Here is a 23,858-nt window from a genome sequence, read left to right as displayed (position 1 = left end):
CAAAACAGTTACAAAAAAGAAACTAGTTACCAGGAATGCCCCAAAATAACGATCTAATATATGCCAGTACAAAGGTACAAAAGTGCAACCGTTTTTACGCCCCATAACGACAGCTGCCAAATTACAACGGAATACCTGTTTCAGACGAAACTGCATTGTTTAGAAACAGTTAACAAAGACTAAGTTAATAGGACAAAGTTAATAAGGGAAGGTTCGTGAACGTTTTATATGACGTATTCATAATCAAGCATCATGTCTTTTAACGGTATTTTTTCAATAGAATAGAACGGAAGATCTCTTCTAAGTCTTAATCACATAAGCAATCAAAAACGCATGTAGAACAATTGTCGTTATAAGCTCATTTTATCCACATAAGTATGATAGAGCAAAGGAATCAGGGAGGGCAAATGTAGCACCTTCTTCACCCCCAAAATAAAGTTTTTTCGCCACATCTAAGGATCTAGAATAACTGCACACATCAAATATGCAAACATTAACGAACAAACAGAATGAAACTGAAACCACGTTCATCGTGAATATGACAGCACGGTTTCTCTTCGCATAAATATGTCATTAAATAGATATCACAGGATTAAATGCTCGTGGCCCTCACTAATGACAGCAAAACAGAGACATGAAAATTGAAAACGGCATATGATATATTAGTTTCAGTGTTAGTAATGTAACAATGTTGAGCAAGAATTATTTTATTAATGAAATGTATGACTTACAAAGATCTGGCCTGGGCTAACTCGAGCGTTATGTTTATTATTCCTTCTACATCGTATTAACGGTCGACGCGTTGGCGTTATACACGCTCATTTAAAATTGTAGTTAAGCGATGTTGCGATTGGCCGAGAGGATGCGTTGTTATTCAAGCGTTATAGATATTTAAAATGTCAAATCATATATTGGATAAAGTGCAGTAAAGTGCAACTGTCCAACTGTATAAGGGAAACACTGAACGCATTGGGAAAAGTTGAATTTTCCGTCCCCTGATACATTAAAAAATGCCCACACAATCTCAGAATGGTTCCTATTTTTTGAAAAATGATGAAAGAAAGAACTTTCAATGAAGAGCTGATGTGATGTGCAAAATGAAGACACGATGAATTCAACAGGTACGACAGCAGACCAAGAGCTCAATAACATTCATTAATTTATCATATTTATCCATGTAATATCTACATGATGTGAAAATATACCATAGCGACATCAAAAAAATAAGTGACTTTAAGATATTCGGTAAATTTTGCCTTGAGTCGTTGCAAACTTTATCAATTAAAGCACATGATGATAGCACAGACTAGGTAATTTAATTTTACCGCCAATAAGCAGAATAATTTCCAAAAGTTCTGGGCTTTTTTTGAGATTGTGTTTTACTTATATTAAGATTGTGTATATACTTATATTTGAGCTTGCATCTGCGTCGGCTTTAGAATACAATATTGATTGCAAAGATAGCAATTTGCAAAATCAGATCAACGAATGTCGTGTTAAAATGCGCAAATGTAGAACAAAAGGCTTTGTATAGTTACTGTATATACTTGTACATTTCTATTGATTTCTTGAAAAGAAAAATGCAGGAACAAACCTTTTATCAAAATCTATGTCATCAATTCTAACAAAAAGAGACGGAAATAATGAGGGGAAGTATTGAAAAAACAGCTGTTGCCTGCGCTTTGAATTATGACTTATTTCAATTAAAGTGATCAGGGGATAGCCTTAACAAGAGAGAAAAAGATAAAAATTGCTATATGAATGCAATCATATAAGAAATGAAAGAGATTTGATCATGTCCAAAAAAATTAAAAGGAGAGGAACGCGCACCGTTAGTGGAAATGTAAGTTAATTTTCGAAATCTCTTTAGTTGTGGTGATTTCGATAGTTGGTATCATCTCTGGTATCGTCATTATTCTCTTCTCGTTGGTCGTGAGACGCGTATGGAAGCGGAGATATGTACCAACGGAACATAAATACCGGAAACATTCCACTCCAACTATAAGAAGTGAACAAAGAACGAAGATGGGGAAGATATTCCGGAGTAAATCCTTGATACGAAACGAGATTCCTGAGTTCGTTATTCCAGGTAGGAAAAAAAAGTCACAACTACGACGATGAAAAATAAGTAATTTTTCTCACTAAATTATCCATTCTAATTCATGTCTGCTCTTAAAGGTACAAAACTTAAGTTGGTGCAACCTATTATAACTCCACCATCACCAACACCTGTGGACCAAGTAGATTCCTCAAAATCCCCTGTTACCCCACATAAAGGAGATCAATCCGGAGGCACTGCCCCAAAAGGACATACAATATCACAGCCTATCAACAGAAAGATTTCACTTCAGAATTTAATTGGTGTGTTTGGGTATAGAGTATAAATTATTTTATATTATAATGTGTGCCAGATACGTAATTTTTGTCACTTCTACCGTTCTTCTCGTCCCAGACTCTCCAGATATGAGTGGAAAATTACAACGAAGATCTACAACAGGTGGCATTGGGACTCCAAAACGAACAACTTCCTCAGAAACTAAGAAATCACGAAATTCGCCAAAAGGAACACTCTCCCGTAACCCTAGTTCTAATTCAATAGATCTTCTTGCTATCAATGTACCGCCTGTCACTCAAAGTGCAAGCTCGAGCTTGGAAGGCTCGCGCGATTCTAGTCGCCAGTCTCCTGAAAGCAGTCCGCGACGATTGCGACTTTTTCGTCAGGCAAAGCATCAGATTATTCTTACAGGAGCTACTTTGGACTTCTCTGTCCAATACAATATTGGTCAACGCGCTTTAAACCTAAATATAATGCGAGTGCGGAACATCCAGGTACCTAAGGAACGAAAACAGGATGCCAAAGTATACCTGAATGTCCAACTAAAGCCGGATAAATTCATCTGGGAAGCTCAAACTAAGATTGTACAAGGCACAGATAACCCAACGTTTGGAGAGATGTTCACCATCAGTGGTTTTTCATTATCAAAGTTACACGACTGTGCTTTGTTGTTTCGTCTTAACGACGTGAATGCTGATCAAATCATTGGTGAAGTTACATTTACATTAAGAGAATTACAGCCTGATGTACTCACACAGCGTACATGTCAACTTCAGAAACCTCTCAAAGTTGTGAAGGTAAGAGTTTTTTTTTGGAAAAAAATTGTAACATGATTGGAGAGGCATAGTTATAGTGCACACAAACCCCAAAACTCGTTCTTGTTGCTTTGGAGAAAGCACTGAAACTCATAATTGACGCTCTAAGTTCATTTGGATGCTACGTAAGTTTTAAATTTCCCAGTGATAAAAGCTGCGCGAATATAAATAGATTGGAACCGTTAAACTCTAATATTTTTTACTCATTTTGGATTCACAACTTCGCTTATGCTAGAAAACTGTATATTGAGACACATTCTTACGTCACAGCAGCTCATACAGCTGAACACACGTGTATAGCTACATAAGAGTGTTATCGAAACAGGATCATGAGAAAATCACGAGAATATAAAGAAAGAGCATGCAATGTATACAGCATATATTTTCATATATAGCTGTAGACATTAATGCTTGTTGTGCTCATTTCATTCATTTATCGTAGCATGCATCATTATATTCAGTCATGCAGTAAATTAATAAACAACGGTTATCACTCTACAAATCATTGCATGTTTTAAGGCTTTTTATGTTTTTAGCATACGCGTTTACAAAATTTTTATCTAAATAGCAATACTTATTTCTAATATAAAGATGACGCAGCACAACCTAGAAGGTTTGGCGCAACGGGATATTGTTAATGTTCAGTTATTCTGTCCGTTTGAAACAATTAAACTTATCAATGAGCATGAAAAACCGTTAAAACCGAAATTTACCTTTGTTCTATTTGAAAAGACAACGGCTAAAATTTTGAACGCAAAGAACTTTAGAGAATGTACTAAATACATTATAAATTGATGATTGTTTTCTTTTGGGAAACGTAAATTTCTCATTCTTACCGAAGAAAAATTGCTGTCAGTTGTTCGATTGTCAAATATTTGTGTTGTATTACTACACCATTGTTTATACACCTCTAGTGTCAATACAATCGGAAAAAAACGGTCAATTTACTTGATGACGCACACTTTTAAATGCTTTATGAGCACGTACCTGTTCATTAGAAATTGTTTGGTTTCATTCCACTCCATGGTATCCATGGACAGCATAGAGATTTAAGTTGTTGTGCAGGCCTAACTGTAGCATTTCCAATACATAAGATAGCATAACTCATTTCTGTGAATAATAAAAAGTACATTTGAGGAAAACCTCAGACGTTCGTTGAGCTTCTCAGCTTTAAGACATGGCCATGGAACAAATATCGAACGAACCATTGTAATGATTTCTTGAAATGCAGTTTTCTCATCTCAGGATCGTGATCGTTATTATGTTGGCGATTTACTAGTTTCCATGGATTACGACCCTATTGATTGGAAATTAAACGTGAGGATTATCCGTGCACGAGGTTTACCTAAAATGACAAGGACAGGACATACAGGCGAGGAAAATTTCGTATTAAAGGTTATTTAGTTTTCACACATGGAATTATTTATGCATGTATAAAATATTCTGTTTAGATGCATTTGTAAAGATCAATGTAATGCAAGATCTGACAAGATTATTCAAGAAGAAAACCAAAGTTCAGCATCATGAATGGAATCCAGAATTCGACGAAGGATTTGATTTCGAGTTAACTCGAGATCAAATGGATGCAACTAGTATTACAATGAAAGTAGTTCATAGAGGCAAATTAAGAGATCATCTTATTGGCGTCGTTTTACTTGGGTTTAATCTTGAACCCAGCGAGGCAGGATATCAACACTGGGCAATGATGTTAGATAAACCACATCTTTCGATAGAACAATGGCATAAAATTTATCCTATCTTGAAGTCAAGCTAAATAACGCAAGATTCGTTCAAGCATGCCCTCCGTACTAAGTATTTTGAATATTTAATGCCTGGAGTTTTTAATGAATTTCCTGTAGTTATAGCGTTTCTAGTAAGATTTAAACATAGTTGTTTTACTACTTATAGACACATTTTCTACAAGTTAATGCATATCCAATAAGTACATGAATATTTCAGAAAATATATGTTTGATGTGCTTAGGCCAAAGGTCGAAATTGCTGAAACCAGAAGTGTTTTTGTTATAAGAATCATTGCCTTGACTCCCTAATGAGAATCAATTTAGAAGTCCTGCATTCTAACGAGCAAAAACAAATCAGCATTTGACTACACAGATACAAATTACGTTCGGGTAAGTTTGCAACCATATAACAATGCTATCAAAAGATAATTTTATTATTTATAGTGAGTTTACAAACACACCAATGTTATTTAAAAGATGCTTTTGTTTAATATTGTATTCATAATCATAGTTTGATATTATAGTTGTGTTTTGTCTTCGGGAATGTATTGTATCCACTTACAAAGTTTCTCTTATTTCGTTGATTAATTTTACGAAGCCTTGTGACTTTAATAACGATAAATGAACAAATATTTTAATACCTCTATTATGTACACTGTCTCCTTTTCAGCTTAGATAACAGACAGAGCAGAGCTCAATGCCTAATATCAGTTACAAAGTTTTGCCAACTCTTTACCCTTAAAACGTTCAATTAACACTGATAATAATGTGGCAAAATGATACTTGTAATTTTATAGGATAAAAGCAAGTCTATGCGTGTCCTGAGAATTGTCACTTTTCCCATATAATTACTGACCCACGTTGGATAATCTAATAATGGATGAAATTCAATAAAAGGCGAACACTATTGAAAGATATATCTGAGCTATTGTTCGTCTATCAAAGTAAAGAGTATGTACCTAGAGATGTGAGTTCAATTGGATAATTCAAGCAAATATGGACGAAAGGAATGTGCGATAAGTTGTGGAAATATGAAAGCAAGTAAGTTAAAATTTAATTCGATTCCAGTTAAACCACTAGTTTAATGTATTTTGAACAGTCGCGGTTAATATAGGATCAAGTAGTTTATTATATGGTATTACAGTTAAACTTAGGCTGCTTTCACTCTATACCGGATTCGCTCAACACGACATCTTCATTTGCTTTAAAGGGTTAACTGTTCGGAGTAAAAGCTAATAGATTTAGTCTATTTGATTGTGTTTCTGACGTTGAACATTTTCACTGTCTTTTAATACAAAGAATATTCAACCTGCTACGATAGCAATCCAGTATAGTGTAAACGGGGCCTTAGTAAAAAGTTACGAATAATTTCATTATATTAGTGCTCTTGCTACCCGCCATTTATAATCATTCATAACAGATAAAGTGTTCCTTGTCAATCAAAGACAACAACTTTTGTGAATCACATGCAAATCTTTGAAAAAAATATGACGAGTTAACTGGTGTGTGAAAGTGGTTTCTAAGTGTTGGCGCGAAAACCTCGATAACTTCTCCTTTGATAGGTTGTAATAGACAAAATATAGTGGGTGACACATTTCTTACATTGGTAGATCTCAATACTGTAAATGTTTATAAGCAAAACATCAAACTTTTGTGTAAACAAAACCAATATTTTTTACCAATAATAAATGCCGCTTTGGCGTCTTTGTTGAAGACAAATACTTGAGACAATTTTTATGTTTACGACTGGTTAAGAGAAAACGTTATCATTTTTGAGCGGCATAGAGTCATTAAAATGGACTCTCTTTATCTTTTTAAACTCAGTGTTTGTAAGCAAGAGATCAAGCTTGCTTTACATTTTAAAAGTAGATTCCTCATTCAATTGCTGAAACAAGATTTATTGTTTATGAATAACAATTAACAAGATTGAAAATCACCCTCCCACTTATATATGACGTTTATTATAAGCACGACTAAACATCGAAACGTTGACCACGATGCATAGGAGTCAATTTAACACCATCAAATTTTTGTTATGAAATGCTCGTAAATATGTATGGCTTAGAATATTTTAGCGAAGAAATAATTAATTAAATGACATGAATGCTATGAATGGTTATGGTTGACAAGGAAAAAGGTAATCTTTCAAATATAAATATAGCGTTGCGTTTCTGCATTTTATGATGTTTTATCGAATATCATCTCATTTGCATTCACATTCCTGCCGGAGAGTTAATACAGAAAACCATGGAAGTTAAATATTTATATTTATGATCATATAAGTATCTATATTTTTATGATCATATAAGTATGTATAGTAGATCTTAACTAGTCGTTATGTCTCAAGATTGGCGACCTCTGGTGTTGATGACATTGGTAGAACATCTATTTGACATATAAGACAGGAAACTCTACATTTAAGTTATATGAAATGTTGTATTCAAAGCCATTTTTACTTTTAGCTTTACACAATAATTTAAAATATCTGGTTTGACACGAATAAATAATTTGCAACATTATTTTTGTGTATAGTTTCTGTCCGTCTTTGAAATTAAATACCATTGCATGTTTGACAATATAGAGTAGATTTTAGTTTAAGTCTAGGTATATAATTGATAATTAAATGAATGACAATGATCGCTCATCATGCCTTATGCATCAAATCAATAAAATAAAAAAAATTTCCACCTTGCAAGGTAATATTCACAGCGCGGATGGATGAACGAATGAGCACAATACATAGCATATATAATTTTTTATGCGTAGAGAGTGTATATTTATAATAAAATTTATAGACTTTCATCTTGTTAACATGTAAATATGCCATAATTATACGTAATTGCATAATGGTTCACTCAAACTGAGCGGTATACAATAAAAAAATGAGATTTCTAAAGAAATAAATAATAATAGCGCTCCGAAAATTACACAGCAGTAACAAAACTTGCAGGCCGGCCTACGCTGCTGATTAAATAAGTAAACAGGTTTATATGTAAAGTTAAAAAATGGCCAAAGCCACTCGGCCAATCAGTATCCTGTATTTTGATGTTCTATATCTCCTAGTGCCTAAAATTCATGAAGTACTATTATGTTTGAAGCTCAAATAAAATGCATATATGAAGTGAAAACAATGGAGAACAATACTCTATTAGTATTCTTTAAATCTTATTGGTATTTTCTACAAAGAGAATACTAATTTAGATATTTTGTTAATATTGCTCAATTCGTTATTAGTATTCTCTAAATAGAAAATACTAAAGACGTTAAATAAACACCCTCGTGGCTTTGAACTCTAAATCCCATAGAACACACGTGATCATACTCTGACCTTGATTTGTTAAAAATATACATTATTGAACATGTTAATGTTTTCATAAATACATATGTATTAATTACGTCATCCTGCCATCTTTTTATACTTTTAGTTCTCATTGTTTCCGGAGTACTTGGCTCAGTCTGTATAGTATTACTTATAATCCTGCTCTACCTTGTACGAGCCGTGCGTCATGGTAAAAATCAATCATATCGACGTGAAAAGCGACTTCCTCCTGGGATCATAGTGCAGGATAACGTAGACGAATTTTTGCCCAGTACAACAACACACAGGGTCCAAAGCCCTTTTTCTAGCCCCCATGCAGTCAGTGCAGAGCATCTAGACCACCGTTACTATGGGCCTGACATGTCAAAATTCTTTGGTGACAAATATGAAGGTATAATGCTTTTTCAAGATTTCTGAATCGATCTTTGCAGTGGAAAAATTAATATTTTGGGGGGGGGCTAGTTGTTTTCAAGAAAGGTCCCTTCTCCTCATTAGTTGCACGATAAATGATAAATCAGACTGGCTCTCAAAGTCTTGCCTATCACTCGTCACGTATGATTAGCAATTTTTATGTGATTTCATCACAGGTCCACGACATTATGCAAGTACGATGTCTTTGGAATACCTCAACACGCCAATAGGATCGCCTGCCGTTAAGATCCAACACCGGAAATTAACCGCACGTCGTAGTTGCCCTAGTAGTCCCACATCTCCTTTCAGTGAACGATTACGAGGACATAGTGTACTTGTGCCACAAAAAACGAGACTAAAGCGGAGTGGAACATGTTCATCAAGTTCAGAAATGATTGGAAGATTAGAATTCACCTATTATTACGATAACAGAAATCGTCAGTTACATGTCAATGTAATTCAAGCATTGGGTTTGCCTGGGGACAAGAATCTTGAGAGTTATGTCATTGTTACGTTGAAGCCAGATGAGATGAGCTGGCAACGAGAGACAAAATTTGTTTCTAACTCTACAGATCCTCTTTACAATGAGACATTTCTTGTTTCCGGGGTTGCGCATTCCAAGATTCGGGAATGTTTTCTGCACTTTCTTGTTATGAACAATGGTGAAAACAAAGCCATTGGTCAATTGCAGATACCTCTTGCAGATGTTCAACCAAATAGAATCACCAGTAAATGCATTAGCTTGTTACCAGTAATCTCAGATGATTTGGTGAGTATTTAACTTCTGCCTGGTTTTGTTTTGCTAATGATTGTTATGATTTTTGTCAAGTTCGTCAAGCATGTTCAAAAAAATTAAGTGATGTGTGTCATACATGAGAAGCTACAGCATAATCTTCGCTTTCAACTCAACGGTAATCGATTCCAAGATAAACGGCAAGCGCAACCACTTATGATCTTCTACATTCATCGAAAGCGTCAGATTAGTTTCCGTTAGCATTAGATTATAGGTCGTAAATATCTATTAAAAAGTTGCAAATAACCATATAGAGCGTTGTCTTCTCTTTACTATAGACAGATTCTGTGTTGAGTGAGACAAATGGACAGGGAGAAGTTTTGGTTTCACTTTCTCACAATCCCTCGGAGGGAAAACTATCCGTTTCCATAAAATCTGTCAGAGGACTACCAGGAATAACCAAGAATGGAAAAATCGGTAATGTTATTTGAATGTCGATGTTTCTGACATTATGATGTCTTTATTATGAATGTCTCTCCTAGTCATTCTTTTTCCACATTTTTTCATGTTTCTTTATGTTTCTTGAGTAGTGAAAATTATTCGTGACTTGACGATGAGATAATCATTTGTTCTTAGACCCGTTCATCAAGATTAGAGTTTTCTTTTGCGGTGAAAGGATTTACAATAAAAAAACATCAGTACAACATGACACGAAGACACCAAATTTCGACGAAACATTTGACTTTGTCGTGACAAAAGACAAAATGCCACAGACAAGTGTTATTCTAAGAGTCTACCATCATAAACGAAGAATGAATGTTCTGAACAAGAACGTTCTAATTGGACTTGTATTTCTGGGTTATCAATTTGAATTATTTGGACAACACCCCTTTATGTTGGATAGTGGTGCTCGCCATTGGGCCACTGTTATAGAGAAACCACTTTTGTCCGTGGAGGAATGGCACCCAATACAAGCACTTCCCGAATAAGACAAGAATACAATAGTTTATTATAGACAATGACTTTCATATTTTATAAAAGTAGAAAATGTTCTTTATCAATATCGTAGTCTAATCTCTCTCTCAAAAAAAGTACCTACATTTACTCCCCAATCCAGCGTACATCAAAGTAAATTACAACAGCTCATTATTGGCTAAATGTACATTTTAAAATACTGTACAACCAATCAAATTGGTAGCATTTTATTTTTTACAAATGCGAAACCAATAGCGAAGTATTTATCGTTTATAATTGAGCAACAATGGATCTGGCAGTCCCTATGTTAAATCATGAACAATATTATTTATTATTTAGCAAACGAAAACATTATACCTATGCAAATTTAGTTTAAATCTCCATTTTTCTTTCTACGTATCAGGAAACCGGAAATTTATTGAATAAAGTGCTATACGGAATACAACCTTCTAATGAGTGCATTGTAAGGAATTTGTAATGTAGAGGTCGCTACTGATCTTATTAACATTTGCTGATACAAATGATATTGATAAAAGCGCTTTTTTGATAACTTTAACGAAAAAAATCCAGTGATCAAATGAGTAGAGGTAAGGGAGTATGAAATGACGTTATACTTTAGAAATATGACTTATTTATATTATTGGCTGTAAGATACGGAGTTGTAGTATGATTATGGAGAATTACTAAGAATATGCACCTTAACATCATCCTGCAGATTGTAAAGAAAAAATTGCAATTTATCATCATTATTATAAAATCTGAAGATTGTGTACTCATATATCGAGTATAATAAGTTAGGAATGATTAACGTACGATTATCGTGTACAAGGAGCAACTTTTTAGTCAAAACGATTCGTTGCTATGGTCGTTGCCTAAATGCACACATGCATGTATGCTGACTTATCTTAGGATTTATTTAATAATCCAGCAAAAAAATTAAAATTATTTTACAATTCAACTAAATCTATAATCCAACTAACATTCAAAATGTTGTCAACGTGTCGTTGCATATGTTTTTACGCGAGATTGCTTACGTTGAATTTTTGTACATGATCATTCATGTAAAGGAATAAAAATGTTGAGTTTTTTACCAAAACAGTCGAATTTTTATGAGTTTTTCAAACGTAAATATGTCCATAAATAGATTTTCGTAATTTACTTCGATGCTGCGACGCTAAATCTGTTACTGCAACGGAATATTGTACAAGAATGGGCAAAATGCAGCATTCAAAAACGCCTAAAATTTTACTTTCCCAACACAGAAAACTGTGACAAGAAAACGATCTCATTGAGCCAGTTAAAACGAAATAACTGAATTGAAAAAAACGAAGGTCTACTAAACAAACAGCAACAAAAGAGGGCGAGACATAGCAACCACGTATACTCATTAAAAGCAAGTCAATGATTATCATAATGAATTAACCTTATGTATCATTTATGTCATTGCTTTCAGTTCTTATGCAAGCCTATGCGTGGCAAAGAAATTATCTTCCTGATAAATCTACATAATGCAAGGCCACAAGTGGAATGCGCGTACAAAATCTTTTTCCTTCAGCCTGCGAACTCCACTCAACTGACATATTTTAGCTTTATATCAAAATTAAGAAATTTTTTATCCTTTATTACAGAAACTTTAGCTGTCACAAGTATTTTGGCTTCAATATGTACCTTCCTCGTTATTTTTATTCTCTGTTTGTATCGAATCTACAGGAAACAACTGGCGTTGGATGAATCGATTGTAGCAAGTGTTACAATCCCAGAATTCCCAATTACACATAAATATCGGCCACTACAAACGCACGAAGATATAGATAGTTATATCGATCCAAACAACTATAGAAAACAAGATGGGAAAGGCTCAGAATTACATGAAAACGTAGAAGGGCAAGAAGAAAGCAATGTCACAGCAATTCATTTTTATAAAAATCAAAAAACATTCAATACAAAAAACTCTCCAAAACCTTTGCGTTCACGTAATCTGAGAAATTGTAGACGGTCATCTTCGCTTGAGGATTTTCAACAGTTCCACAACTTCTATTCTCAGTTGACCCAAGGAGATGGACGTCGACGGTCACAATCATTCAATAACTGTCTACTTCAGGGCTCTCGTAAAATTAACATGAACGAGAAAAAGACTAGCTGTCGTAAATTCAGATCAACTCAATCACAGGATCTGTTATCTATCTTAGGATACTCTCAACGTAACAAACTATTGAAGATGGCATCCATGACATCTGATGTTGGTGAATCGAAACGACCAATTGTTGTATGTCATAACTCAATAAATTATTTCAATTTATAAGCCATAATTTTCGATCAGACCTTTTTTTGCATTAGTGTACCGTGTAAAGCAACGTAGTAGTATATTTACGTCAGTGTTACACATCAAATTTTTTTGTACTTAAGGAGAATTCAAGGCTTACAGGACAGTCGTCACTTGGCGAAGTATTAACATCTTTGTGTTACAATCCTTCGGAAAGTTTACTAACCATCAAAATCCTGCATGCTAAAGAATTGAAACCTCTCTTCAAGAATAGAACAATTAGTAAGTTGAACAGAGTAAAAAATTTGTAGGGTCCTACTACAAAGTGTGCTTCTATCAAATCTAGATATTTTCACATATATCTCACTCTTCGCAATAATCACCATGTTGCATTTTCTCAGATCCCTTCATCAAGGTAAGAGTTTACGATGATGGAGAGAGAATATACAGTAAGAGAACCAGTACAAAGTACAACACGACGTCGCCAAATTTCCTTGAGTCTTTTGACGTTATTGTGACGAAGAGCAGAATGGCGAATACCAACATTGTGCTGAGCGTTTACCATCGCTCAAACGGCCCACTTCATCGAAAAGTAATGAGAGGCTCCATCCTTATTGGCGAGCGTTTTGAATTACATGAATACTTCATGTTAGATAAGGCGAGACAACATTGGAAGATCATTACACAGAAACCGTATTTCATCATGGAGAAATATCATCCAGTTCAAGCTATCAGTTGAACTTGAAAATAGACCTTTTCCTCTTTTTATTGTACTTTGCTACGTGTTAATAAACTGTATTAATTCAGACAATGAAACAGACTTGTTCTACCTACTTTTAAAGAGTGTAAAAAACAGGAGAAATCTTACTTCTTATTTTAATGATCAATTTGTACAGTGCTTAATATGTCCCATTTGTCTTTGATTGAAATATGCACTCAGCGGTACTTAAATAATGCATGTTGCCCTGGAGGCACAGTAGGGGCTTGAAATCGGAGGAAGTTTTAGGCATAATTTTATGTAAACTCAATTTAAAGATTTAAATAGGTTTAAGTCAAGAGCAATTACAACGTTCCATACTTATTGAAACATGACAAGACACATTTGAATATATTGTTAAATGAACTTCTAATGATTTTAACAATTCATTACTCAATTTCAAAACGTTTGACTGAAAAGAAAAGAACTCGCGATGTTTAGAATGCATAAAGGTAAGATATATAATAATGATTTTGATTTAACAGGGACTGAAGCCTTCCTATCTTTAACAAATTAGATAGGCCTTTATAAACAATACAAATATTTATAAGTAAATCTACGACGTTCTACTAACTTTGATTTAGTTCGACATGAAATTTGTCGTCGCAATTTACCGATTTTCCATGTAATTTTACATTGAAACATATAAATCAGTGGCTTGTTTTTCCTACAATTATAATTGTTATATATACACTTTCTTAAACAATATAAACATAAATAATAAAGGAAAGCCATGAAAAAGACCAACTTCTTTCTTCATTTTGATTACAGAAACTTTGGCTGTCGTGATTGTTTTGGCCTCATTATGTGTCTTTTTAGTATTCTTTATACTGTGTTTGTATCGCATCTACCTGAAGAAACTCGTTGTTGAAAAAGAATCTTTGACGGAAAGCTTACTTCCCACTATATTCTCCATTGTCCCCCAACATCTCCCATCTCAAATGTATGAAGAAATAGAAAATCATTACGATCCAACGAAATATCGAACGTCAAATCATAAGAACTCAGATACGTATGCAAGCTCGGAGTATGTAGAAGATAACGACATCAGAGCAATTCATGCTTTTAGAAGCCCAAATATTTCAAAAAAGTTTCGAAAGACTTTACGTCGAAATTATGAGAGAAATTTTAGGATGTCGCGATCACTGGATGATCGTTTACAGCTTGCGTCTGAAGACATTTTGCCAAATATTTCGCAGAGCCAACACTCCAAACCATATTACGTAGCAACTTCAAAGAATACTTTCAGCTCTATCGATAATATATCCAACGAACAAATCACGGTAGGTATATTTTCATGTGTTATATTCTCTAACTCAGGCGTTGTGTTACAATAACACATACACTTCTTCCTTGACAATGTTGCACAATGCAAGCTTTCTATTAAGGAGAGCAATTCTTGGTTTATGGAACAGTCATCGTTGGGTGAAGTCTTGGTATCTCTGTGCCATAATCCATCAAAAGGCTTATTAACAATCAAAATTCTACATATCCAAGGACTGAAACCCATTTCCAAAAATGGAACAATCAGTAAGTTTTATTGCATGAAACTGCACAATTTCACGTTGAGTATTTCATTAAGTACAAACGAAGACATTACTCAATGAGAAATAATATACGTGTCCAGCTTAACTATATCGTTTGTTTAACATCACTTTGTATTTCGCCAGATCCCTTCATCAAGATAAAAGTTTACAATGATGGAAAGAGAATATACAGTAAGAGAACCAGCACAAAGTACAACATGATGACGCCAAATTTCATGGAGTCTTTTGACGTTATCGTGTCGAAGAACAGAATGGCTAAGACAGCCATTATATTGAAGATTTCCCATCGCTCCTCCTGTGCATTATATAAAAATATAACAATAGGAGCCGTCCTTATAGGTGACCATTTTCACTTTTCACATGAACACTTCATGTTACAAAAAGCAATGGATCACTGGGCGACCATTATGAAGAAACCAAATGTCGACATCGAGGAATATCATCCAATTCAAGCCTGTTTGTCTTGATATAAACTGCATAGTGCTCCATCTTACTTGAAAGAAAAATATTCTTTCTTGCATGTTTCTCTTAACAGGTTGATGATAAATAATTCTTGTTTGTGGTAGATTTATCATCAACCTGTTAAGTTCCATTTTATTTTGCGTTCCGTGATTGTATGCGTCATAACAATTCAAGATATTAACAATTACCACAATTATCCATCAGTCGTCAGTATTAAAAACAAAAGCGAGCAAATATTACCCTAAGATGACGTCCTATTACCAAAAACACGCCGGAACAAGTGATGTCTCAAAGCGTGGGTTGAAATATCATTTAAATTTGCTATAATGATGAAACGATTTCAGTGTGTACTGGCGGTTGTCTGCAATGCCATCACATTGAAATGACACGTCGTTGTTGAAGTAAAGTTTGCGATCGTGACATACGAGGAAAGATGGAGAAAATTTTGTTGTGTAAATATCTGTGAAGAAGACTTCTTATGGATAGTGAATGTAAGATTATAATCTATTACATATATTATCATACAAAAATAACACATATTCAGAACTTTGAATACCTCAAGGTAGACACAAACGTCTTATTTTATTGCTGACGACGTTTTGGCACGATGAGGTAGAAAGGTTTAGACGATATCTTAAAATTTCTTATTTTTATGGTATACAATGTGCGAAATTCATTTATGACAAGAAGCTTTTCTTGCGCTTTTAGTTTGTTGATTCATGGATTATACTAATGAACGAACTGTTTAAAACTTCTTTTAACTTACCACGCGCTTATTGGTCAATAAATAACTTGGAGAAAACATGATATAAGTGAAATGATAATGACAAATTATCGGCATGCATGTACTGGGAAGGTATATATAACCAGTATAGTGAATACCATAATATGTACGTATAAGGATTATAAGAGCATGAAAGAGCATAAAGATATTAAACGATGGTTGAAACTTTTTACTTTTGAAATATTTTTATAGAAGCATTATAATAGTCGACTGAGTTTCTCACGCTAGTAAATGCAGAGTTTACGACAGATTATTCAAGATATAATAATATTCTGTAATTTATGATCAGCGAAGAGAAAAATTTCCTTGTTTTTCATGTATAAAAAATAATATGATTTCATAAGGCATCCTAAAGCGGAAGCTTTAAGTGTCAATCGTGTAAGAATTGTTTAAGGCAATAATAGCTTATCCTGGCAACGTCTTATAAGCAGTACAGATCTCATCTAGCATGAATGAATGAGCTAGATACTTTGTATGATGATAAAACACTAAATCATCTTTGTGTTTTTGTATGAGTGAAATTGAAAGTTTCATGATCATGTGCATGGATTGCTTAGTCAACATAAATCGTTATACTTATAGAAAACAATAATGTATTCATTTTGTATTATTTTTGCTCGTACTCGTTTATGATATTGTTCTGTTCATTGAAATTTTAACAAGTATAATATATTTGATATGATATCTGATATGATACCTGGCCACTGAAAAAATTGACACACTTATACTACGTGTCAAATTTTCGAGACTTTCATGCAAATTGATAAATGAACGAAATATCATTTTGAAAACAAACAATACATGAATAATGCTTTGATAATTGTAGCAGAAGACCTAATAAATCAAAAGACTTTTTGTTTGGGGAGGACATTTTTCGTCAAGATATTTTCTTATGTCGGAGAGAACAATTTCTCCTTTTATCATCATTGGTTTCCTTGGCACCATAGTATATTTCGGCTGATCAAAAAGACTTTGCCCAAACGCGAACTTTTTAATGCAAGTGTAAAATTCCTAACAGCAACGGAAATTCAACTCATTTCACAGTTTGTGGTAGTAGCAAAAATAATAATCTTGTATCATTCATTGTCCTTAATAGATTTTAGTGACCTTTTGTATAAGTCTTTAGAAGACTGCATACATTTTTGTCAGCATGAGGTCTTGTATCAAACGCACAATTAATTTTATTTAAATAGTTTTAGTAACAGTTTAGTATATTCTAATAGAAACACAAGCTATAGAAGATGTTATGCTATTTTGACGAAACACATAGCTATAGTGAAAAGATCATAGGTTTATATAAATTTATGTTCCGTACATGCAGTAGTATAGCTGTTGCCAGCGACTTGTGATTGAAATAAAAACAAACTGAATAACCTGGAAAGGAGTGCCATGTTAATTGCCAGTTATGCGTGGCAGCAAAATTCACAAATATTTGTCAGCCTCAGCCTGTTCTTTCCGCCAATTGCTACTATCTTATGCTAGAGGAAGATGTTGCTATATGTTTCCGAAGGCAATTTTGCGATAAAATAGCCACATAATATGCGCTACGGGCTAATAAAAGTAAATATCTTACATTTTTTGCATATATTAAGTCTACCTTGGCGAAAGAAAAAACGTCTTTCTCTGAAGACTCAAGAGGTCACTTAAGTCGTTAAGAGCCATAAACTTACAACTTCCGAATCGTACAATTTTCATCGAAAATTGAAGCTGAACGAATTTTACGAGTACTAAATGGGTACACACTACATAGGTAACAAGACATAAGCGTACTAAGTTGTTGAGTTTCATCATTACTGAATTGACAATGAGAAAATCTGTTTTTCCTTGGGCTATCGAAGGTAGAGCCGTACTGATTTTACCCTAATAAGGTCATGTGATGTTAATTTGACGTCTCAAGTATTTGTTATCGTCATAGCTCCATGCGCCAAGCAGCTTTCTTGAATGTACAGTGATCTTTAAATGTGAAAAAAACTCATCAGAATATTCAATTTATTTATTGAATATTCTGATGAGTTTTTCAATTTTCTTGCAACAGACATCCTTCCTATTCTCCTGGGAGTTGGTTCAGGACTGCTGGTAGCCATTACAATCTTCTTGCTTTATAAATTGTGGTCTGTTCGCTCTTTGCAATGTTCCAAAGGTAAAACGAAGTCCACTGCTAACAAAAGGATACCTACTATAGTTCATCATGATATACCTGGATTCAGCATACCTATCACGCGTAAGTTTCAAGTTCAAGAGCCAATAAAACCACCAAGAACTTCATCTGAACCACTATCCTACGATTACGACGCAGAAAAATCAAGATTTCGCTCTTGTGAAAACCTTTCAACAGGTTCTGCAATTAAAGACTACCATTCAAATCCAGATTTCACACAAGATGTCCTCAAATTAGAACCGATTTCAAGACTCCAACAAACAAAGGATAAATGTCGCCTAACTGGATCAATCTCAATGCAAGACCTGAATATTTGTTCGCCAGGCGCAAGAAAAAGGTTAGTTTATCATATTTAATCGTTGAAAGTAAATACACTCCTATTAATATATTTTCGTTTACTGATGAAACTTTCGTTGACCTTTTGTTGACTAATGAAACTTTCCATTCAGCGTTATAAATAGTTCAACATACTTCACAGGCTTACTGACAACATCATCCAAAACTCTGTTGTCTTTTTAGATTCAGCCTTCACAAAGATGACGAATTGGCGACATTAAAATTTGCTTTGTATTATGGAGTAGCGTCTAGTGAACTTAATGTTACAGTTGTGAGTGTAAACAATATTTTCCAACTTACTACACTCGCTGATCAATCTAGCATTTGTGTATGGGTAAAGGTGGAATTTTCAACGTATCATCAAGAGTTCAAGACAAAATATGCTTACGTTGATAACCCAGAGGAGACATTTTTTAACGAAACTTGCGTTATAAGTGATTTTCCTGCTGATCTTTTCAATGAAACGACTATATTATTTCATGTTCTTGATGGTAATACAATTATCGCCGAGGCTGTTCATCAAGTAATGGGACTACTTCCATCCTTTCCAAAGAATGAAGCCATACAACTGCTCCATCCCGGAACAGTTGAGGTGAATTGCTTTAAAACTAGATTGCTCTAAAGGCTCATCACGGTATATTGACGATAAAATTTTTCAACTTTAGATTAGTCATTCTCCCAAGTCTGGCGAGATACTAGTACGATTGAGGTACGATCCAGTGGATGAAAGCGTTACACTAGGAATCGTTGAATGTCATGGTCTTAAAACTCCCGGCAGAAAGAAAAAACCAATTGGTACAGTATGCATATGCAAGATAAAATATTAGTTTTTTTAAATATGATTCATCAAATAGCTTTACGTAATGAGCAGTGTATTAACTTTACAACAGATCAGAGTGTCAGTTTGGTTAAAATATTCTTCTAAGTTCCGGCATACAGGCGTACTTCTTTACAAGCAGCAAGGCAGCATATGATTTCTCTATAGATTCTATACAATCTCTCTACGAATGACTCAAAGATGTCAAATGATTTCCCTTCTTTTAACTACCAGATAACAGCTGACTTCTTTACAAACTTCGTTACATTTCAGAACAAGATAGCACGTGACCTCCTTACAGCTAACTGATATAAATATAGTACGCAAATTCTTTACAGCTGAATATGCAATTCTTTGTAGATATATTTTCCTTAATTAAGAGATTGATGGTTGGAGAGTTATCATTTCTAGTTTCTACACCTTTTCTTTCCAGATACGTACGTGAAAATCAAAGTGTTTTTCAGCGATGTAGTTGTACAACGTCTCAAAACAAAGCTTGTGGCAAAGTCTAACAATCCTTCGTACAAAGAAACTTTTAAACTTTTTGGTTTTTTCTCGAGAGGAAAGATGAGCCAAGTATTGGTAAAACTGACAATTTACAGTAAGTCTATGACGAAACAACCTATAGGCTACGTTATATTGGGAACAGGCCGTCAGAATGACATCGCAGCCAGTGGATATCGTCATTGGGAGACAATCATTGATAAACCAGAACTTGATATTGTACAGTGGCATTCTCTTAAACCTGCGAGGGCCATAACGCCTTAGTTTTAATTAGGAAGAAATAGTTAGAAGCATATAGTATGGTAGCATAAAGTATAGTAGCATAAAGTATCTCAATTTTTTTTTTGAAAAGTATTATTTCTTATGTGCACCAGTTTTGCGGAAACAGAATGCTTCAGATTATAAGTAATATGTATGTAGCTGTATATTATTTTCTATAGGAATGTTAATTTGTAGATAATTTTGTGATTACATATTTACATTTCATTATTGTTAATATAAAAGGCCTATTTTTAAAAAGGTTATGCAAGCTAGATATATCATCTTTCATACATATCTATGTAATAATAATATTTATAAATTATCGCAAAGTACTCTCAGTTCGACTACACTTTCAGACCGATCTTCAATATTTATAAAATACGTTAGTCAATAAAAATACTATTGTTTTCTTGCTGAACGTTTAGTAGTTTTCTTGGAAGCTATTGAGCATTTTTATTACATCTTATTTCGAAAAATTTCATACTTTCTTGATCTTATTTAATATTAATAAAGCTCTATATATAAGCCATGGGCCGTATCGCAAAAAGTCGTCTAAAAATAATATCGTCATGCGTCCACTGGTAGTTTATATTATATTTATCATTTTCCGAAGGTATGCCAAATCTGAAAGGGGCCCATCGTGAAACAAAAAATCGCTGCGCTTGCACATAGCATCGGAAAGATCACACTAGAAATTAGATATCAACGAAAGAAGTCTATGAAAAAATGTGAACTACGCCAGCTTAAAATTGTTATCACAAAGAAAACATGAAAATTCTATGTGATAGCAAGGCGGCTTGTAAAACGTCCAACAGTATATTCTTATATATATTTTACAATTAAATATAAACGTTTTGAAACTATGATTTCATCGAACAAAATGAATACAAGGGCATTTTGTCAAAAATTAAAACAATGGAAATTTACTCAAAATGCCACAACATATGAAAGCAAACACGAAATCTCGGATACCATCTATCGAAATTGTAGTTTAATATTGAAATGACAAATCGCTCTAGTTAGTTTGAAGCAACATTGATAAAAATAATTCATACGATATGCATTTCTTATCGAAACAAAATAAGCACTATTTGTGACATGCATAACGCAAAAAACTCGTCATCCGCGTGAGCAAATATCGGCAATCTTTTTTTGTTTGCACTTGTTTTCCAAGTGTAGTGAAACCCCTTTCACCCCGACCTACTTTATTGGATTGAGGGCTAGAATCTCTTTACGTTGATTGGCTAAGACTTATAAACGTAACATTGACATAGATCATATATTAAAGATAAAATAATCTATTTTTCTCGTTAATGCGCATGTTAAACGGTTGAAATACATGCTAAAGTTGACAAATACTACTACAGCAACATGATGATTAAAAAATTTTTCGTCCCTCGGTGGACGCATGAAAATATCACAATTTTCGAAGTGGGCCATGGCCTATGCGATGTTTTCTGTTCAGTCATGCGTATGTGAAACAAATCTTGATGTAATGATCTAAGATGTAAAATATACGCCACTTAAACAACAACATTTTTGCTTATTCAATATTGCTTTTTGAAATGGATATGAAAACGGGATATTTCACTTTTTTGTTGTTTTCAACTTATCTTGCACCAGCGGTGAGGAGTGACTCGGTTTTTCAACTGACAGATAATGATTTTGATCAATATATTAAGGACAAGGAGGCAATGCTAGTGGACTTTTACGCTCCCTGGTCAGTAGTTATTATAGTCTTATCATTATTACCTAATTCAACATGTTATTGAGCGATCATGTAAATCTTTTTTGTAATATAGGCTAAATATTTTCTTAAACGTACTACAGGTGCAGTGATTGTAAAAGACTCGAACCAAAATACGAAGCAGCAGCAAACATGCTCGCCGCAAAGGAAGAGTTTGTTTTAGCAAAGGTAAAACACTGTTCATATACTCAATAAGGCCATAGGTTGTGAATACAATTGTGTGAAGACATTTGATAAAATGCTGTCAATTTTAAAGTAGAATAAATGATTTTTGTATTTATGCTATAGAGAACTGCATTAAATCGCCTAGCGTCCCGAACTTCATACATGTCAATTCTCGAGTATGAAAGAGTGCCATCTAAATCAGTTCTAAGCTTTAGACTCTGTAGATAGGCTGCACAGGGTATCCCAACGAAAAATGACTCCAAACAAATTTAAATAATTCAAACTGAAAACGTTACAACGTGAAAAGAAATTGATAAAACTGAGTTGTCTGATCACGTGTGACCATTCGTGCGACACCATTGCAATGTAATCTAATCTCGTGATAAATCTAATCCTAAAAATCTTTAACTATCATATGAGTAAATACCATATTGCATTTTGTGAAACAAAGACACACAAAAACGAGGTCAATGACCTCCATATTTTTGAAGTACATTTGTCATCGTTCTCTCGAGACATTCAAAATATTTTATTTGAACATGCAGTACACTCAATGACCCCATCTTTACGAACTCTATCGCTTTTAGATCGATTGCTATGGTACGGGAATGGCAACATGCCGAAGATTTGGAGTGCGAACCTGGCCTCAATTAAAACTTTTTAAGTATGGACGATACGAAGGAGAATATTACGGAGCTGAAGATGCCTGTAAGTTTCTCATTACTTTCACAGTTCTATTAATGTTTCCAAATTTACAAGGCAGTAATTTATGGTTACTGATTATGTATCCTTGATTTTGTAGTTTAATTAAATTTATTTTATAATTTTTCTTCTCAGTGTAAAAAAATCAATAGTGATACATCCAGACAATTTAGAGATCAACATGATAATAGCTGACAATCAAACTACTACTATACTACACTATACTAAAATTAGTTTAAAACAGCCTACCTTACATCGGTGAAGTGATTCAAATGCTTGGTTAACGTTCTTGTGCGCTTCTCCCCATTTTCTTATTCCCTACAAATGTAAGCAGATAACAAGAGATTAAAAAACGCTTCAAATGTTTAAGAGTTGTTCACTGATATTGGTAATAAAAACAGACTTCATAAGGAACTTCATACATTGAATGAAATCAATGAATGGTGCTTAATCAAACTGCTTTCTCTTTCTTAGACGCGATAGCAGCATTTATGGACGGAATGGTTAAAGAACCGGAGAGTCAACCAGCAACAGTACAAAACTCCCAAATGTATGGCAAAGCACAACATGGCGGCCAGCTCTCTTCGCAATATTATAACTCATTTGGATAAAGAAAGATAGCTTTGAATTTTTGTTTTTAATGTTAAGCGCATTATAGACATGTAGAATGATATAATGATTAAAACGACACGACATAATCCCATATTGCACAATTCTCTTTTCGTATAAGTAAACAAGTGAAACAACGTAAACGGAATTTAAAATTTTAAGTCTGACAAGTAAAAACTTACAAACCATGTACAATTCGTCTTTAAAACAATTGAAACTGAGAGCCACATTATATTAGAATCCCACACTTATCAATTCAATGATCATTTCTTCTTGAAAAACGGATTTTTGATCACTTTTTATAACTTTATCGTAAAATGCTTGTCGAGCAACAACATTTTCTCTTTGTTTTTGGCGCCGAAAATTTTTGGCTCATATGATTTTTGTGATACTTGATTAGAATTGTGCGACTAGACA

At 34.0% G+C, this 23,858-nt stretch overlaps 6 protein-coding genes across 7 annotated transcripts; all 6 read left to right on the top strand.

The window, feature by feature from the left end:
* Positions 1 to 115: 115 nt before the first annotated feature.
* Positions 116 to 5,147, top strand: LOC124449829 (synaptotagmin-11-like). The gene is made up of 6 exons (XM_047000739.1): positions 116 to 1,121; positions 1,871 to 2,089; positions 2,179 to 2,361; positions 2,453 to 3,132; positions 4,396 to 4,522; positions 4,602 to 5,147. The coding sequence occupies exons 1-6, from the start codon at positions 1,109 to 1,111 to the stop codon at positions 4,922 to 4,924; spliced, it is 1,545 nt and encodes a 514-aa protein (XP_046856695.1). The 5' UTR covers positions 116 to 1,108; the 3' UTR covers positions 4,925 to 5,147.
* Positions 5,148 to 5,207: 60 nt separating this feature from the next.
* LOC124449848 (synaptotagmin-11-like) lies at positions 5,208 to 13,408 on the top strand. Of its 2 annotated transcripts, XM_047000779.1 has the most exons (9): positions 5,208 to 5,281; positions 5,689 to 5,932; positions 8,317 to 8,601; positions 8,798 to 9,390; positions 9,693 to 9,831; positions 9,991 to 10,916; positions 11,958 to 12,595; positions 12,736 to 12,874; positions 12,994 to 13,408. In XM_047000779.1, exons 2-6 carry the CDS (start codon positions 5,923 to 5,925, stop codon positions 10,341 to 10,343), a joined length of 1,380 nt encoding a protein of 459 aa, XP_046856735.1. In that variant the 5' UTR covers positions 5,208 to 5,281; positions 5,689 to 5,922; the 3' UTR covers positions 10,344 to 10,916; positions 11,958 to 12,595; positions 12,736 to 12,874; positions 12,994 to 13,408. The 2 variants fall into 2 exon arrangements, with proteins under 2 accessions (XP_046856735.1, XP_046856727.1); XM_047000771.1 differs by lacking the exons at positions 5,208 to 5,281; positions 5,689 to 5,932 and adding an exon at positions 6,622 to 7,028.
* LOC124433383 (synaptotagmin-7-like) lies at positions 12,449 to 13,331 on the top strand. Its single transcript, XM_046983143.1, has 3 exons — positions 12,449 to 12,595; positions 12,736 to 12,874; positions 12,994 to 13,331. Exons 1-3 carry the CDS (start codon positions 12,449 to 12,451, stop codon positions 13,329 to 13,331), a joined length of 624 nt encoding a protein of 207 aa, XP_046839099.1.
* A 716-nt stretch (positions 13,409 to 14,124) lies between the features above and the next one.
* Positions 14,125 to 15,363, top strand: LOC124433382 (synaptotagmin-7-like). The gene is made up of 3 exons (XM_046983141.1): positions 14,125 to 14,632; positions 14,738 to 14,879; positions 15,020 to 15,363. Exons 1-3 carry the CDS (start codon positions 14,291 to 14,293, stop codon positions 15,361 to 15,363), a joined length of 828 nt encoding a protein of 275 aa, XP_046839097.1. The 5' UTR covers positions 14,125 to 14,290.
* Positions 15,364 to 15,677: 314 nt separating this feature from the next.
* LOC124449858 (synaptotagmin-2-like) lies at positions 15,678 to 20,636 on the top strand. Its single transcript, XM_047000791.1, has 5 exons — positions 15,678 to 15,849; positions 18,178 to 18,637; positions 18,820 to 19,228; positions 19,302 to 19,431; positions 19,887 to 20,636. The coding sequence occupies exons 1-5, from the start codon at positions 15,837 to 15,839 to the stop codon at positions 20,219 to 20,221; spliced, it is 1,347 nt and encodes a 448-aa protein (XP_046856747.1). The 5' UTR covers positions 15,678 to 15,836; the 3' UTR covers positions 20,222 to 20,636.
* Positions 20,637 to 21,727: 1,091 nt separating this feature from the next.
* LOC124453908 (protein disulfide-isomerase A3-like) lies at positions 21,728 to 23,530 on the top strand. The gene is made up of 4 exons (XM_047004740.1): positions 21,728 to 21,938; positions 22,049 to 22,133; positions 22,718 to 22,838; positions 23,307 to 23,530. The coding sequence occupies exons 1-4, from the start codon at positions 21,784 to 21,786 to the stop codon at positions 23,441 to 23,443; spliced, it is 498 nt and encodes a 165-aa protein (XP_046860696.1). The 5' UTR covers positions 21,728 to 21,783; the 3' UTR covers positions 23,444 to 23,530.
* The last annotated feature ends 328 nt before the right edge of the window (positions 23,531 to 23,858 follow it).

Source organism: Xenia sp. Carnegie-2017, unplaced genomic scaffold (genome assembly GCF_021976095.1).
Source record: "Xenia sp. Carnegie-2017 unplaced genomic scaffold, XeniaSp_v1 HiC_scaffold_13, whole genome shotgun sequence".
NCBI lineage: Eukaryota > Metazoa > Cnidaria > Anthozoa > Malacalcyonacea > Xeniidae > Xenia > Xenia sp. Carnegie-2017.
This window is presented reverse-complemented; position numbering and strand designations above follow the sequence as displayed.